General features: G+C 26.0%; 1 protein-coding gene and 2 pseudogenes across 1 annotated transcript in view; 1 reads left to right on the top strand and 2 right to left on the bottom strand.

Annotated features, from left to right (window-relative positions):
• The first annotated feature begins 6,401 nt into the window (after nt 1-6,401).
• On the top strand, nt 6,402-8,010 carry LOC107017334 (annotated as a pseudogene).
• A 3,041-nt stretch (nt 8,011-11,051) lies between these two features.
• LOC107017323 lies at nt 11,052-12,748 on the bottom strand (annotated as a pseudogene).
• A 3,627-nt stretch (nt 12,749-16,375) lies between these two features.
• Nucleotides 16,376-19,829, bottom strand: part of LOC107008134 (aldehyde dehydrogenase family 3 member F1-like) — a 24,424-nt gene continuing 20,970 nt past the window's right edge. Inside the window, exons 8-10 of the mRNA XM_015207057.1 lie at nt 18,796-18,886; nt 18,064-18,213; nt 16,376-16,755 (exon numbers count right to left, since the gene is read on the bottom strand). Of these exons, the coding sequence (XP_015062543.1) occupies nt 16,516-16,755; nt 18,064-18,213; nt 18,796-18,886 (481 nt within the window). The 3' untranslated portion in view covers nt 16,376-16,515. The remainder of the gene's footprint in view (nt 16,756-18,063; nt 18,214-18,795; nt 18,887-19,829) is intronic.

The following is a 19,829-nucleotide window of genomic DNA, read 5'->3' as shown; positions in this document are numbered from 1 at the left end:
TCTAATCTATGAAATCTGAAAAAAAATAAATCAAATTTCTCATCATTATTACAATTTATTAATTTTCATTTTTCTTTATCATTACTACAATTTATTATTTTTATTGAAATTCTTTTTTCTACCTTCTATTTTTATAATTTTCTAAAAAGAAATGTATTTAACTCTGATCATTATTTCCATAATTTAACATTGTACCTTCTATTCCTATTATTTTTTATAAATATGTATGTTTTATTTATGTCTCCTTTTATTACCATGAATATGTTCTGCCCATTTTTTTCTCAATTAATTTCATTTAATTTGTTGTAAAATGTTGAAAAAAATTAAAATATCTTTTTTTTTATCATTAATAAAATACTATTAGTTAATTTTTCTAAATTTTTTCTTTCATTCTCCTAAATTTCTTTCATTTATTAAAAAATAAAACACTTCTTAAATTCTGATAAATTTCTATCACGCTCATTTTTAAAGATTTTTATTTTTTTTTGTAATTTATCAGAAATTTATTTATAACTTATTCTTTTTAATTTTTGAACTTCATCTTTTTTTTTGAGTAGCAGGAGTTTAGTTGTTTTTTTTTTTTTTTTTTNCTTATTTTTGGAAAAGTATAACTGATTATAAATTAATAATTGATTTTTTGTTTTTTTGATTTTCTTTTTTTTCCTTCATTTACAACTCAATTCTTTAATTATTATACTCCCTCCGTCTGGAATTGTTTGTCATGATTTTTATTTTAAGAGTCAAACTATAAAAACTTTGACTAACATTTTAAGATGTATTTTTTCATCATATTAATATGCAAAAAAAATGTAATTTATAGTACTTTTCATGTAGTTTTAGAATATCTGATTTTTCTGTTTAAAATATCTAATTAATGTGATCTAATTTACCTTTGTAAGGGAGTATTAAATAAAATGTTAAGAGACTAGAAAGTTATTTCTTTGATATAAGTTTTAATGATATTTATTTTCATTACATTAACAACTTTTTATTTTTCTAATTTCTAAAGTAATTAATAATCATATTGATATTAGATATTATAGTCGTATAAATAAAGATAGTTAAAATTTTGTAGAAATCATCACTTTAATTTTTTTGTTGTTATGTTTTTGAGAGATATTGTTAGATTATGTAGAAATCATCACATTGATTTATTTATTTTTTTGTTGTTTTTTATATTCTTTATGTTTATTATTTGCATATTTTAGTTTGACTCAAAAAATAAGATGCAAATTATTAAATTATGATCAACCTATGGAGCGGATGTCAGCAAAACTCGAAAGATTAATTATGCATTAAATTTATATATTATTCTTTGCTATAAAAAAATCAAGGTCTAACAATTATATTACAAACACATCTTTATTTATATGATACTTAATAAAATTACTCATAACTTATCATTTTTTATAATCGCGCGAAGCGCGTATAAGTTCACCAGTTAATGAATAAAAGAGAGGTCCACGCACATATATTGATCTACGTCTATGTTTGAACCACGGAATGGTCTAATGCACTTTTTACAATGGAATTACTCAATTATATATATATATATATAATTTAAAATTATGAAAATGTGACAATTATTTAAAATAATTTGCAAGCTATATTTACTTTTATTTTTTTTGAAATTTTTATAAAATTAATTATTTTAAATCATTTGAAATCGAAAAAGCTCAAAATGATAAATTTATATGATGGAGGTCCAAAATTGAATATTAATTTATATGATGGAGGTCCAAAATTGAATGTCAAAGTATGACCCAAGATTCTCCTGAGATTTGAAACCTGGACATTGTGTTGTATCCCAATTTTTGACTATATACATTAGTATTTTGAGCATATTCGAATTGATTTGGATTTTTAATATTCTGAACACTTGAATGAATATGCTTATTTTCTTGGACAATATTAGCATTGTATCAATATTTCAGTTGTCCATAATAGCTTGATTAGAGAATTGGAAAATAACTAACTAAATTTAACCAACTTTTAACCTGTTAGTTATAACTAACTAATTTCCTCACAAACAATGTGAACTACTCTTCTTCCCTTGTTATCCTTCAACATAAATGTTCTTTCAAGTTAATAAAATGCTCCATTAGTTATAATACAATATCTCGATTTTTATTCTCAAAATTTTAATTGATATATAATAAGTTTTAAGTAGGTTAATTCTAAATTTTAATATATCACATAAACTTCTATTGTTTTTTTAATAGTAAAAACTTATGAATTTGAAAAGTAATTTGAGGATATGAAAATCTTAGTACCTCAAATGAGTGGCTACCTGAACTCTCGTCGTGTTTTAAACAGTAGTAAATGCGGGAGGACCTATCACTCCCAAACTTTTATTAAAACATTTAAGAATTTATAACAATTTATGAAGTTACAATCCAAAATTTATAAAGAAAAATAAGTTAAAGATTGTGCTAATAACATATTATTATAAAATGAAAAAAAAAGTGATAAAAAACAAAAAAAAGTAGATAAAACAAGTAGAAAGGAGAGTATTATTATTTTTCATCTAAGTATGTATCTAACAAAGACTTACAAAATCTTTATTTATAAGAAGACTAGGAAACTTAGCCACGCTTCGCACGAGTGTTAAAATATATTTATTCAAATTATTTTTTTCCGGTTAATTTGTTCACTATATTATATTGTTTGATCTTATCGTTATCTCTTGATTTAGTAGTAGGAAGAAGGGTTAAAAATATCCCTATGTTTTGTTCAATAGTTGGTTTTATCCTCAGTTGTACGATCTGGTCATTCATACACATCATCTACAAACTTTGGATCCGTATTCTTCAATTGGATAGAAAATTTAAATCAAATAAAATTATCCATTTTAAAAAAGAAGTAATCCATCATCCAATTTAACTCCTGTCTGAATCTAACTATCTTAACTCAATTTAAATTCATGTCCGACCCATATAAGTTTATCTTGTAATGGGTAGTAACGCACTAACATAATGCAAATTCATTATAATTTAGTATTTGAATAAAAGAAAATAATGAGTACAATAGAGCAAAGAAGGATTCTGTTAATCTCCATTAAAATGGAATATGAAAGGATGTGTTAATTTTTTAATGTGTAATATGAAAAGGTTAGCCAAATATTGACAAACTCGTAACCACATATTAGGCTAATTTATTAGATTAGAATTAATATCAAAATAAATATCATTTCTTAAAATTGAGAATTATTATAATTATAGAAAGGGTAAAGTGAAGTCTTTCATATAGTGAGTTGTGATTACTAATTAACAAATTAAACAAGAATAAAACTTCATTTTTCTTTACACCTTTTTAATTGCAATAAGAAATTCAAAAAAATGAAGAAAAAGTCAAATAAAAAAGAAAAGGAAAAAGATAATATAAGATTGATAATAATATCATACCAATATATTAGAAAAGAAAGCATCTCAACAAAACAAATCAATTTTCTATAGTTCTTTCAATATCCTATTTTTTTGAAGAATGAATATGAAAAAATATTCCATTTTAATAAAAACAATCAATTTTACTTTGGATTATAGAAATAACATAAATAAATAAGTAGTAAAAGATATATGATAATTGATAATTGAAAGATATGAGATGTAACGCACTTTTTTTCTTCTTTAAAGTGTCTTTTTGGTATTATTTGTTGGAACGTCTAGATTGGTTCGTTGTATTTTTTTAAATATTGCACCTTATTTGGATGATTATTATCTATTATATTATATTGTTAGTTAAATACATGTTTGTTTTAGTTGTTCTATAAATTTATTGTATTATATTTTTTAATTTTATTGACAACAATAAAATATAAATAATGTATATATAATTATAAATTGATCATCGGATAATGAATTTGAATGGGTAAAATATAAAATAATAATTTGAATGCACTTAACAGTCATAATATATATATATATATATAAAAAAAACAATCGTAATTGTATGTATTAACTTTTAATTGTTGAAAAAGAAGTGAAGAGATTTTATTTGATTTCTAAATAAAAATATGAAAATATTTTACGTGATTTCTCCCCTATTTAAAACTCATAATTATATAAGAAATTTTTTTGATAGTCGAGTATGTTAGACAAATTTATTTAGGATAAAAAAAAAGAAAGGAGAAAATAATAGTGATAATTTTAAAGAAGGTATTTAAAGAAATGAAATAACAGAAAGAAACTTACATTTTTTATTTAAAGGAAGATGGAAGAAAGAGAGTGACAGAGGCATTTTAAGGAATCAAAATAAATAACAATAATAAGGAAATTATATTCATCTTTGTTTACGGAAGATTAAAGAAAGAGAAGAAGAAGGATGTTGAAGAAATGTAATAATTGTTAATAATTAGTGAGGAAAGAAATTAAAAAATTGCAAGTGCTTCGTAATCAAAAAAAAAAAAAATTCAAAACTCTAAGAAAAAAATATAAACAGTAATATTGTCCAGTGAGACATGACACCTTTTCTTTTATCATTTAACTTTAATAAAATCATATATAGATATAAATTTTTAGCAAAAAAAAGAATCTAAAATAAAATTAAACTGATAAATTAAATTCTCTTTAGAAAAAGTGAAATGCAATGCATATAAAGTTATAATACCTAATTCCTTAAGTTAGAATAAATTCTTTTTACACAAAAAACACAAAAAAAAAGAAGAAAAATGAGCGATTTAAGTATTAATAATGAAATTGAGAAATGAAAAGAGATTTTATAGTATTGATGACGAAAGAAATTAAAATAGTGTAAATTAGGTATATAGCATTTTATGTAGTCATATTCTCAAGTTATGGTATAAGAGTTTGATTTTCATGCTATAACATTTAATATATCAAGTTATAGCATTTTTTAAAAGTAAATTAATGTTAATTTTTATTCTGTAAAATTAGGACGAAAAATAAAAAATAAAAAAATGATTAATTAAAATTGGATAACTTTCGTGAATTTAGTAAGCGTTATTAACTGATAACAAATGTGCACATTTTAAGGGATTTGAAAATATTTTAATTATAGATATACACCATAATTGTCTCAATTCGTTTTAAATGCTAATTAGTTTTGATTTCTATCCTTAAAAAACTATAATTTGTTATCTTCTTTCCATAAACGTGCACCATTTGTTTTTTTTTTCAGAAAGTGCAGTTTATTCTTATATTTGAATTTTGTTATATTTTATCGTTTTTTTTTTTGGAAAAATAATTAAAATTGAAGGTTGAAAACGTTTAGATTTGATTTGATGGAGAAAATTGTGTCAATTTTAATTAAACATGGTGGCAAATGGAATTCATCAGGTTAGTTTTTTTTTTTATGATTTGTTATGTTTTTAGTATAAATTATTGGTTGTAGTTATATAAATTTTTTTGTTGTCATGTATGGAATGTGTCGTTTTTTTTCCTGTTATATTGCATATGTCGAATTGATATATTTTTTTTGTGATACAATTACGCAGTGTTGCTGATAATAAATATTTCGTAATATTAAATATATTTTCATTTGTAATAAAAACGAAGTTTGGTGTGAAATTTGATAATGTGTAAAATTGATAAATTTACAGATTTTGATCAATTTGCAGTTTTGTTTTTTTTTTGAAAAAGTATGAACAATATCTGACATTTTGTATTAATAATGTGTGAACGTTAAATGAAATGTGAATTTTTTGGTAAAAGCTACTCCATAGTATATATAAATAGTGTATGCAATATGTATGAAAGCCAATTTTTTCTAGTTGTACATAACAGTGATTGATTTGTAATATATATATGAATTCTGTATAAAAATTGGATTAACTGTGTATTATTTTTTATTAAATTGGATAAATTGTGTATGAAAGTGAATTTTAGATTGTATGTAGCAGTTAATTGTATAGTATGAATTATGTATAAACTATTCCATAGTATATATAAATAGTGTATGCAATATGTATGAAACCCAATTTTTCTAGTTGTACATATCAGTGATTGATTTGTAATATATATATGAATTCTGTATAAAAATTGGATTAACTGTGTATTATTTTTTTATTAAATTGGATAAATTGTGTATGAAAGTTAATTTTAGATTGTATGTAGCATGTTAATTGTATAGTATGAATTGTGTATAAACATTTTGTATTAAGTGTGTATTAAATTAAAATTTTGTTATTGCATATATAAGTGAATTGTATATAAATTGTGTATGAATTGTGTACTAATTTTGTATGAATAAATTTACAATTTCATTATGGGATGTACTGAATATAATTTTAATATTGTGAAACAGGAAAATACGTCGACTTTGAGATGTAGGGCATCCTATACGATACTTCTACTCTTTACACTGGTTTAGTTAATGCTATAGTAACTCAGCTAAATATAGAAGAAAATATAAATTCTGTTGAGATAAAGTATATAGTTAGCGAAATGTGTCCACCTATAAAAGTTCATAATGATGTTGGGGTAAAGGTTTTTCTAGATCAGATGAGGGTGAATTTGGATTTTTTTACAAAATATCCATTATGCATCACTTTGAAAGATTGTGAGCAGTATAACGAATGCCATGGAGTTATAGTTAATGATAGAATAAATTCTGATGTTAGATTATCACAGACTAACATAGATCTATACTCCAACAATTCTATCCATTTGATCGGAATGGATTTAGACGGAGTTGTCAATGATAATAGTGAAGTAGATAATGATATAATATGTGATCATTCTAACCTATTTGTAGCTGATAATCAGATTTATAATAATAAAGAAACCCTTAAGGAGGTTATGAGGCATGTTGGACTTGTTGAAAAATTCGTTTTCGGGTTGCGCGTTGTAATGCATCTAAGTAAGTTTAAATTTTTTATTTGTTTTTTTATTTGTTTTGTTACAATGTATATATTGTAATGTATATTTTCTTAAATTTTGTAACAGTTATCACCTGAATTGTATTTCTAAGACTTGTTCTTGGATGATGAGGGTATCTAGTTTGAATAAATCAAGTTTATTCAAAGTTAGGAAGTATATTGCTCAGCACACATGTTCTATTAGAGAAAGAGTTTATGCCAGACGTCAAGTGATAACTGACGTTGTAGCTGCCTTGATAATGGAGAAGTATATTGATCCATCTAAGATATATACTCCAAAAGATGTAGCTGATGATATGTTGAAATTGCATGGCGTTTCGTTGACGTACATACAGGAATGGAGAGCTAAAGAAAAAGCAGTAAAGTTGGTGCGAGGAGATCCAGCAGAATCTTATGCAAGATTACCTGGTAATTTCGAAAATAAGGATACATTTAAACATTACTCATTGTGTTGTACTGTTACAATTTCGTGTATTCTTTATGTATAAAGTATGTATTTTATGTATGAATTGGACTGTTATTTTCAGGTTATTTTTACATTTTGGAGCAAACATATCCAGGATCTGTTTTGAAAATAAAAAGGAATGAAGGTGATACATTTTTATACGCATTTGTTGCTTTAGAGGCTTGTATTAGGGGTTGGAAATATTGTAGGCCAATTGTAGTTGTTGATGGTGCGGCATTAAAATGTTCATATGGTGGTACAATGTTAACTGCAAGCACATTGGATTCGGGAGGTAAATTATTAGACTATTTAATTTTTGAATTATATAATATAGTGAAAAAATATATGAATGATATTTCTGATTTGTGTGATATTTTATTTAAATTAATGAGCAGGTCATATACTTCCGTTGGCGTATGCGATAGTAGATTCTGAAAATGATGCTTCATGGACATGGTTCTTTGAGCAGTTTAGAGAAGCATATGGAGTTAGGCAAAATATGTGTTTTATGTCAGACAGAAATGAAAGCATATGGAAAGGGACTGCAAATGTATATCCTGAATCAGAACATTATGCATGCATATGGCATTTGTCAGTGAATGTGTTGAAGAATTTCAATAGAAATACTGAAGATTTGAAGATTTTGTTCTTTTCCTTGGCAAAAGCTTATACAAAACAACAGTTTGAGACAATTATGGGAAGAATAGATCAGATAGATACGCGAATATGACCATACTTGTTTGATATTGGTTATAGCAAACGGTCAAGAGCTTACTCGAATTGTAAGCGCACATGGACCATGACTTCAAACATCGCGGAGTCATTGAATAATGTTAACAGGTTAGCACGGAGGTTACCGGTGATTTCACTTCTTGAGTTTATGATGGTAACAATTCAGAGATGGATTCAAAAGCATAATGAGGAGGTTGATAAGACAACATCTGATCTGACAAAAAATATGATATTTATCTACAGAAAAGTATTACGTTGTCGTGCAATATGAGGGTATGTGTTTCACTGTATTGTATTTTTAATTCTTAATAATCTGCAGCATGTATAAATTATTTTTTTTTACATAGGTGATACCTTCAACTGTTGATCTGCATGCTGTAGCTGAAGGAGAAAAGAAATACATAGTAAATTTGAACACAAGGATGTGTAGTTGCGGAAGATTTCAACATTATGAGATACCGTGTGGTCATGCAATTGTTGTTCTCCGGTACAGGTAGTTACATGAAGCAGATTTCTGTTCTGCTTTTTATAGCCTCAAGAATTTCAAAGATGCTTATGCCATTCCTGGCGAGCCTATCCCGTGCGAGAGTACATGGGATGTACCAAATTATTATAGATCCTAAAATGATGCCGCCTGGTCCAAAAAGATCAGCGGGAAGACCCAAATTTGAACGCTGGAAGGGGTTCGCAGATGTGAAATTCAAGAGGACAAAAAGCACATGCAGTAGATGCCATCAGGTTGGACACAATAGGAAGACATGTTCAAATTATCCTGTACAAAAACAATGATTTCGTACTTTTACATCTGTGTTTTTTAGTGTTTACATTGTTATAACATGTTTTTTTTATTTAATCATATTACTTTTCATACAAATGTCATACATTGTATATACAATTGTTCATATATTAACAAATGTTAACATTAATAAGTCATATAATGGTATAACATTCATACAGTTATTGCATAATGAATGGGGATTACATACAAAATTTATACATTTGTTCTAAATATCAAATTATAATATGTTATAATTCATACAGTTTTCATATAGTATTCATACAAGTAATGTAGGTAACATATGTTTCTGTTTGTATTTTGAAAAATATATTTGAAAAAATACAGTATTCATATATGATTCATACAAAACAATTGTATGCATAGGTCATACACATTTTAAGGTATAATTGTATATTTAAACATACTGTCATGTAGAATCATATGTCAGTACCAATTTCATATAATTTTCATACATTATGCATGTAAGAATTTATATGATATTAATTCGTACATTTTTCATACATTATTCATACCAATAATATAAGTAAAATCTGTTTCTATTTGTATTTGAAAGTATACAGTATTAATATAGTATTCATACAAAACAAATTTATGCAATAATTTAACATTACATATTGAAAAGTGCAATTTTTACAAAAATCATACACATTTAACATTTAAAAAACATATATTGAAGCAGACTGTCATTTATAGCAAATTATAATATGACATTCATAATTCATATAATGTTCATACATGATTCATACATTGTTCCTATATTTTAAAGTGAGACACAATTTTTTAATTAGTAATAGTCAGTAATAATTTATATAAACCATCAGTATTCATAATAAAAAACTGGAAAATTACATAAATTGTTCATAAGTTAAGATAAAACAAGTCATTCAAAAAAATGTACATTGTGCCATGAAGATTTCTACTTCCTGTTACGGAATTTTTGAGTAGGATAATTGGTAGTGTCCATAACTTGTTCTTTATGAGTTCAAGGTCCACCCTTCTTGCTAGCAACTGTTCCTGTTACTTCGCTTTCACTTATTGCGCCTTCATCGTTCTTTGATTTTGCATAATGCCAAAGTAATGTTCCATATCTTTGACGATGATATTTTGAATCAATATCAATATGTGATATATCAAAAACACCATTGCTCATGTATTCGGCAAAGAGAGATGTGTATAGACCACAATCACTGTAAAAAAAATTGGGAAAAATAAAAATTTGTAATGAATATAAAGCAATTTCAATTTAAGATGAATAAAAATTAATGTAAGAAGTATACATACTTTGAACTTTCTTCTTGTTGAGGAACATGTGTAACATTCTTGATACTTAGAGGTTCAGAGTGAGACTTTTGTTGATAATCAGGGAGATTATTCGCATACAAATCAAGCCTTTTGCCATAAAACCCTGTGCTCGTCAGAAATAAAGGAATCATAGTTGCAAGTTTATCAATAACTTCTTTAACTTTCCTTGAATGAACAGATCCTCCCATCATTGAATCATAGACATATAGACATCTACGTTTGATCCGGAATACAACAAGGAACCAATGGAATTTGTCGTTGATGTTGACTGGGATGATTACTTCGTCAATCCTATCCCATGGAATGGTAGCAAGTAGCTTATATCCTCTAATGCATTGTTCAACATCATGGTCCGGTGAAATTCATCTCATGTCACATTCTGACTGTCTCCACTGTTTCTCAATATTATCAATCCACGCCATAAATCAACAATCAACAGTACTGTAAGAAGTGACTGTCTGGGAGTATTTTGCCTTCTTTCGGAGATAATACATTATTGTATTAATATGCTATTTTAACAAAAAAAACTATATCAATATGTTTCATTCACTGTTCACACATAATTCATACAAAAAATATTCATGAGTATATCACTGCAACTCAAAACCATAATAATTAATTAAAAAAATGCTTACCCCGTCCTCCCAAGGTCTGCCCGGTTGACTCATTATGTGAAAAAAAATCCTTTTCTCCGATTTTGACAACGCCAAAGTCCATTTGATGATGAAATGTGTTTTTAACCTTGGAATATGCTGCTTTCCTATATATATTTAAAAAAGTGTTATATTAATTTTGGAGTTTAGAAATTACATGCCACGCCTGCTTGACACATCTTTGAAAATCCATTTATTGAACTCCTCAATCAGTTCAACTGGAACATCAAACCCATTGTGATTTTGGAATGGATGTTTGATTTGAAAGAATGTAGGTACTCTATTTTAACTGCTTTCTCCTTCCGACATTCTGATATTAGGAGAAGAATCGTATTTTCCCACATTCTTGTGTCTTGTTTGCACATTTGGAGTCGTGGTAGCATTAAGAATCATATCAAGTGCAATTATTTGTGTCATGGTAAAATCAGGATAGTCGTCCAATGTTGGTGGTTTCGATTTTGACGTTGTAGGTGTGTCAACATTGAAACAATCATCAGTTGACTTTTGAGCTTCATATACATAAAAAATAATAAATAGTTAAATAAAAATAATTTCTTAATCATACATTTATGTGATAATAAACCAGCTGTGTCTGACATTTGGACTTGTTGTCCAATTGAAACTGTAGGCATATCACATGGATCAGATTGTGCAGCATGATGGTTGGTGTTGTCCTGAAAAAAATTAACTGATTAATAAACAACTAGTATGAAAACATCAATTTATCTATTTTCAAACAATATTTATACATAAAGTATACATATACATCAATTTAATACATCATTTTTTCATTAATAGTATATAATTTTAGAAATACTAATTTCATACATGATTAATACATAACATTTATATGTAACTGATGAATATACACTTAATTCACATCTATATATGTATGATGTGTTGTTATATTTGTTCATTTAATAGTAAAAAAGAGTCATAATAATATAAATAAACAACTAGTATGAAAACATCAATTTATATATTTATCAAACAATATTCATACATAAAGTATACACACACATATATATATATATATATATATATNTTTTAACTGATTAATACAAATTTCATACATGATTAATACATAACATTTACATATAACTGATGAATATATACATAATTCACATATATGCTGTGTTGTTATATTTGTTCATTTAATAGTGAAAACATGTGATAATAATATAAATAAACAACTATTATGAAAACATCAATTTATATATTTTTTACACAATATTCATACATAGAGTATACATATATATCAATTTAATACATCATTTTTTCATTAATCATGTGTAATTTTAGAAATACAAATTTTAAACATGATTAATACATAACATTTATATATAACTGATGAATATATACATAAGTCACATATATATATATGATGTGTTGTTATATTTGTTCATTTAATAGTGAAAAAGAGTGATAATAATATAAATAAACAACTAGTATGAAAACATCAATTAATATATCTTTCAAACAATATTCATACATAAAGTATACATATATATATATACACCTCTGGTTGTTCTTCTGGTATTTGTTCTCCTCTTGACAATCGAATCTCTTCAATTATCAGTTTGCTGGAGTTATCAACATAACTCTTGATATCAGCCATGTGCTTGTGAACCTTATCGTTGTACATAAAAAATTTTATATATAAATATATTATAAAGTAATTATATTAATTCTTTAAAAAAATATTGGAACTTACAGTGAGTTTGAGTTCTTTCAACTCTGCCTTAACCTGTTAATTAAAAAAAATAAGTATTTGATATGTATATTGTAGCTTCAAAAAAATTATTTTAATTTGAATTTTGTACTTGTACCTCTGCAATATCAGCTTTCAATTATTCAACTTTATGTTCACTATCAACAGCACGATTTTCTGATTATCTGTGATTTTCTGAATCATGGTGGCTGCTGGACTGATTTAAAATGGTTTCGTCCATGAGATTTAACTCATCTTCAGAGAAAAACATATTTCTAAATTTATGCTGCATCAAAAAAAATGTATAATGTATAATGATTTATAATGAATGTAATAACATTCTATGAAAAATACCTGATTGCCATGTGTTCTGAAAATTGTTTTCTTCAAATCGTCAAAAAAAATGACGTCATTAGGTGTCTTCCAGTTCAGGATTCTCGGTGTGCGATTTGAAACACGTATAGCAATTGTGTTGTCAAATGGATGACAACACTCATAAAACCATATCTGCAATGCTATGTGGAACTGGCTGAATTTGAATGACGATGGATTTTTTTAAAATTTTTGACTGCATGCTTTGAGTGTTAAATTAAAACACTCATTTGCCCAAGGGAATGTGGCATACTGTTCAGACTCGACCAAATCAAAATACAATTTTGGAATTGTTGTTTTTGTAGGGTCTGATGCAGTCAGAAAATAAGAAATAAAGTACAAGATCCCGATTTTTAGACGGTCATCTTCTTCCCAAAATTTTTGCAATTTAAACTTGTAATAAAAATCTGACTTGGATACTTTATTAAAATCTCCGAAATTTTCAGCAATGAGTCTGTTTGGAACATATGGTCAGATACAAAATCAGAAACAGGTCCAGATTTCAAACCGGTTATAGCAACAAACTCCTTTAACCCAAAATGTAACTCTTTACCATTTACTTTAATTACAAACATGTCATCCCTAACATTTTCATTCCCAAGTAGAAATAAGTGTCTCAACAATTGACATTGGATTTTAATGTGATGCAAATTATAAAAAATCCAAAAGGTTTTTCATCTAGGAATTGTTGAAACTTATCTTGACCTAAAAAGGTCAAAAAATCCGCAAACACATTCATGTTAATACATGAAGACAAATGTGTTTGCGTCTTCTTCTCCTAAAAAATTGTAAAAATTAAATTAATCAATTTCATACATATAACATACAAAACTTAATACACAATTCATAAATTGTTTAGACATTTATAATGTAATTAATACATTGAATCATACATAATTCATACATGTTTCATATATTGATATTCTAATAGAAAAAAATATGTAATTTCATACACATAGTATACAAACATAATACAATATAATCATACACAGTTCATACATTATTTATACATTTATAATGTAATAAACTAGATGTAGCATTTCATACAAATTCATACAAACTTACAACATTCTTTCATATACAATATATTCAACACTAAATATACAAATCAAAACATAAAGTATGTAGTTTTATTATGGATATTAATATTCAACAATATCATAAACTTGATACAAAACTTAATACACAATTCATACACACTTCAAACATAAATCATACAAATTTAATATACATATCATACCAAATTAATACAGTGAATCATACACAATTCATACATGTTTCATATATTGATATTGTAATATAAAAAAAATGTGTAATTTCATACAGTGAATCATACACAATTCATACAGAAATAACAGAACATAAAAATGTACTATACTATTCACAATTAACTCAAAATTAGAATAAAATTAAATAGATAATTTAAATTTAAATTTTTTAAAAAAAAATTACTAACCTTAAAAAAAATTTTGGGTTTATGTTTCTTCTTCTTCTTGTAAATGTGAAGTATCGATTTCAGAGGTTCTTGATTTTTTTGATTTTGATTTTATTAATTCTTCTACAAAATCAGATTCAGAATCTGATGAGTACTCAATTTGTTTTCCTTTCCTTTTCTTTCCTCTTTCTTTCGCCCTTTTCTCCGATTCATCTACTTTTTGCTTTTCTTTCCCTTTTCTCTTCTTCTCGGATTCCTTTGGATGTTTGTTTTTTTTTTTTCATTTTTGATTTCCCTGATCTAGCTTTGTCTTTTTCATATGAAGGCTGAGTTTGTGTTTGTGATAAAATTTTGAAAGATGGAGCATGAAATTCGTCTGAGCTTTGTTCATCATTCAACCTTTTGGATTTTCGCGGGGTTTCATTGCCTCTCTTCGACATTGTACATTTTTTTAAGTGCAAGAGATGAAGATTTGAGTACAAAAAGGAAGATTTGAGTGCAAAATAGTAGAATTGGAGAAGACGACTGTTAAGATTGAAAGTAAAAAAAGCATGCAAAAGAGATGATTTGGTAAAAAATTAATTGTTAGGCGTGCAAAAGAGATGATTTTGTGAGGAATTGGGGAAGAACAAAATTTTGGGGAATATAAATTATTTTTTTTAGATAACGTGTGACAGTTTTAAAATAAAACTGTAATTATTTTAGATATTGATGGGTAGTTATTAATTATGGAATGATAAAATCCCTATTATTTTGTAATTTTTTTAAAAAAGGTAACTATATAGTATTTATTTGAATTTACACTAGTTAAGAGTTTTGTTTAAAATAGGTAACTTAAAATAATTAATTTAATTAACTACATTAGTTTAAAAAAGGTAACTGAATAATAAATGTAATTATTTAAATAAGTTTATTATTATTTAAAAAAATTAATGAGAATAATATGTTTTTTCTTGAGATGCTATAACTTGATAATAATATGCTATAAGTAGTTTATTATTAAAAAGTATGTTTATAACTTGATATTTATCATCTTAAATGTGTGTGTAGTGTTATTTTTATATTAAAATATGACTACTGTATATATAAAATAGTAAGGTAAAATTTTTAATTTTTAAAATTAAGATAGAGGTAAAAACAAAATTATTAATAAATTTTTTATTTATAATTTAAAATATTGCACCAATAATTATAGTATCTATATTTTTTTAATAGTTAATTAAAAATATCGTCAGTAGCTTTTTTTGCTTTTCTTTTTAAAAAAATTATATGAATAATTTGAGCATTGATAATTCATTAATAATGAAATTACTCGTCATATCTAATACACACAAAAAGTGTTAGGATCGAATCCACACACACACTTGATGAATAAAGAACACAAGAACTTTAGAGAGAAAGAGAGAAATCAATATTCCGTGGCAACACCCGTATATATATATATATATATATATATAAACACGCACACATGTTCATTTTTCATGGTATTATATAACATAAATATTAGATTTCTTTCTTATAACTAATATTTGCATGATATCTTGTCCCTAATGCATTTATACAACATCTTAATATAAATAATATGACCTATAAGAAACAAAAACATTGCATATATAGAGTGTATTTTGAATAGGTACACTTTTGCATGGCCTTTCTTTTATAAAATTGATTGATGTGAAAGAAGAAGAGGCAAATGAGTCTATTCTTGTTGCTTATGGATGATCAAATATTTCTATTTTATAGGTTAAATATAAATCGTTGTGGAAAATGAAAAGTTTTTTGATTTCACTTAATTATTATTAATGATGTAATGCTTTTAAACGTTTTCAGTTTTTTAAAGTATAAATTTAAAGTAGAAAATATAATTTTAAAAAAGTCAAAAAAAGAGATAAAAATAAATAGGTAAAAATAGATAATTATAAATGCTTGCCATTGGAAGGTGCCACATCAACGAATTTGAATTCAGCTTTATATATATATGAATTATGTTACAAAATTTTAAATTCTAATATTACATTAGTAAATTTTAAAATGTATCCTGAACATAACTATTAACTATATAGGGATTATGACAAAGAAGAGTTGTAAGAGTAATGGAAAATCACAATAAAAACATTTATTCCTCAATAAGTTTTGAATGGAAATGAACATCCACACTTCAATTGTAAATTACATACCAAACAAATAATTAAATTACAAATACAAATAATTGCAAGTATAATTTGTAAACATCAAGCCCTTTTTAGTCCTAGTGTAATTAGAACTATACTAAGATAATCATATATAAAAGCAGATCTAAAGAGTTGTAGTGTATGATCACTCCAAGGAGGATATCTAAACCAAATGTCTGTAAGAAAGCTCCTTCTTGCTATTGCTTTTTCATGGCTAAATGTATCAAATGAAAATTTTCCATGGTATCTTCCAAAGCCACTTTGTCCTACTCCTCCAAATGGAAGTGTATCAGCTGCATACTGCATTTGTATGTGTAGCAAGTCATTTTGATGATTAGTTTGATCATTAAATCATAATGAAAATTGGTGTTATAAAGAGCAATATTATTGAGAGGGGGTTCTAGCATTACATATTCTAAATTTAATTTACTTATTTTGGAGTGTCATGTAATATATTTGATTCAAATTATAAAATTGAAGTAATTTACTTTTTAGCTAATTTGGTTAAAGTTGGATGACCTTTTATATATGTGACAAACATGGAAAGATGACTTCTGTGTAATAAACTTAAAAGTTGGAGGACTTTTATGTGATAAAAAAAATAAAAAACTAATATTTGACTCTGGATACATATTTGAATCTTTAAAGCGTTGTCTTTGGATTTCAATACAGCATGATCAATATTGTTTTTCAACATCAAAATATGCATAGTTTATTTACTTGTACATATAATAAATATATTATTGAAGTTAAATCTTACAAAAAATATAAATTTAATATATAAAATCATTATTTAATTATAAAAACTATTTGTGTTTGTCAGTGATGATAAAGATGATTTGTTGTGGTGATGGTTGGTGCTAGTGGCAGGTAACAATTATGGTGATTATAGTTGGGATGGTGGAGGTGTTTGGTTGTAGTGACGTTGCGATAGAGGTAGTTAGTTGTGGCGGTGACAATGATGGTGAAGTTGATCAATTTTAGTAGTTGGCAGTGGCTGAAGAATGTGTGGTGATTGATGATGATATTGATAGTAGTATCGGCCTTGATTGAAGAATGTGTGGTGATTGATGATGATATTGATAGTAGTATCGGCCTTGATTGAAGAATGTGTGGTAATTGACAAGGATATTGATGATAGTTGATAGTGCTAATTATAAAGGGCAAAAGTGGTTAGTAATTGGAATTGATCATAGTGATAGAAGTGGCTGATGGTGAGAGTGGTAATGACAGTAAATATTACTATAGTAATGAAGGGGGTAAATATATTAGCGACTTATAGTAATGATTGATAGTTATGGTGATTGACTAATTATAATGGTAAAATGGTTGGTGGTGATGGCTAGAGACAATGGTGGTGATTATTGACAATGGTGATAGAGATTGTGACAACAAAATATGATTAGTAATGGTGTTTGATAGTTAAAAACAAAGTCATGGTAAAAATTGCTCAAGATCCTGATAATTAAAATAAATTTAGACTAAATAAATACTTAAATATTACATAAACCAATACATTAACTAACCTTAAGTCTCTCTATGTAGCAAACTCACATTACTTCATAAATGTGAAAAAATGAAAGTGAATTAAAGGGAAAAAAAACTTACTTGAACGATTGTATCATTAAACACCAAACTTCCTGAAGAGGTTCCTTTTGTAATCTTTCTTTTGAACTCTTCATTTTTGGTAAAGGCATATATAGTAAGTGGCTTAGGCCTTGCATTGATAAATTCAATACTGTCCTCAATTTTATCCAACTAATGACAAAAAAACAAACAAAATTAACCTTAATTAGAACAAGTATTGCCCTTTTGTCAAAAATAAAATGTGGTGTACATTTTAGTTATTAAATTTTTTATGACCAATACATAATCCTCTACATTTTAAAAAAATATATATACACACAAATAAAATATCTTTCAACTAATAAGTTGATGATATAAAGTGAATCGATATACCAACATTATACATTATAATTCAAGGTCACTATAATTTATGACAATCAAAATAAACTTCTAAAAATATATATTTGACTTGTAATAGAGGGGCAATATATTGAAGGTTACTATAAGGCTTAAATCAAATTATATTATAAAGATAATCGAAATGACAAAGAAGTTTAAGTTGTTAGAAAAAAGAGTAAACGAAGTGATGGGCAAGGGAAAGACAAAAAGAAAACACGATTTTACAATTCATGATTTTAGTTAGAAAAGGGATTATTTGTGAAAATTTATAAACGAAATGAAATATATTCTTCAATTTTCTCGTTTAGTATTTTGAACCTTGAATTCTGAATCTTTTTATGCGTTCTAAAAATAATATTATAGTGTATATCTTACTGTTATGATAGGGAGCAATGGGCCAAAAATTTCATCAGTCATGATTGTAGATTGCATGGGAGGATCCAGTAATACTGTGGGCTCAATGTACCTGCATTTACACATATAATCATTCAAAAAATTAAATGCAATATTGTTGGCAACTTTTAAAATAACACAACATAATAATTTATACTAAATATGTATTGTTTGGTATGAAGACAATATTTTAAAAAAAAAATTGATTGTGGGATTTGGTTTTGGTTATTGAAGAAACTTTTTTCAAGGAATATATTTTCTTATAACAAGAGGAAGAAATTGCTGTAATGACCCGAAAAGTCATTAATAGAAATTTTTATATAAAAAAAAATATATAGTTTCATCCNCCTGAAAAGTCATTAATAGAAATTTTTATATAAAAAAAATATATAGTTTCATCCTCCCGATAGTTATCCCGTGTCATTTATGATTACTCGATGAAGTGGGTTTGAGAATTTTAAATTATTCGATAACTACAATTAATTAGTTGACATACATTTATTAAGTAATTGATTTTAACTTAAATGATGGTTAATGGGCCAAACTTATAATTAATGTAATACTTAATTTCACTTGGCCCAGATAAAAAAAAAAGTTAATGAATTTGTTACTTTCAATACCTAATTATTTTATTAAAGAAAGGAGGAACGAAAAGAAAGAAACGGAGAGTATAAACTCCTCCGTGCGGAGCATGGACAGCCGCCTTTAATCGAGTCCCAGGTGAGATTTCTTTTTATTCAAAAGTTGTTACAATATCAAAGTCATTAATTACTAAGTTTTTAAAGTATGAAATATGTTATTTTAGTTGAAATTAATTAAGGAGTTGAAGGTTAGTAATGTTGGCAGATTAGGTAGTATTTCTAATTTTTTTTATTTCTATGTTACTAATGATTATTGGGGTGCCATAATTGAGTAATTATGCTTGGGAATTGGGATTTATATATAAGGCGTAGGAATTTGAAATTCTTAGATTGTTGTTTACCATTAGTTGTTCATAATATGATTTCAATGTTTTC

Source organism: Solanum pennellii, chromosome 1 (genome assembly GCF_001406875.1).
Source record: "Solanum pennellii chromosome 1, SPENNV200".
Taxonomy (NCBI): domain Eukaryota; kingdom Viridiplantae; phylum Streptophyta; class Magnoliopsida; order Solanales; family Solanaceae; genus Solanum; species Solanum pennellii.
The sequence above is the reverse complement of the archived record's forward strand: the minus strand, read 5'-3'. Positions and strand labels throughout refer to the sequence as shown.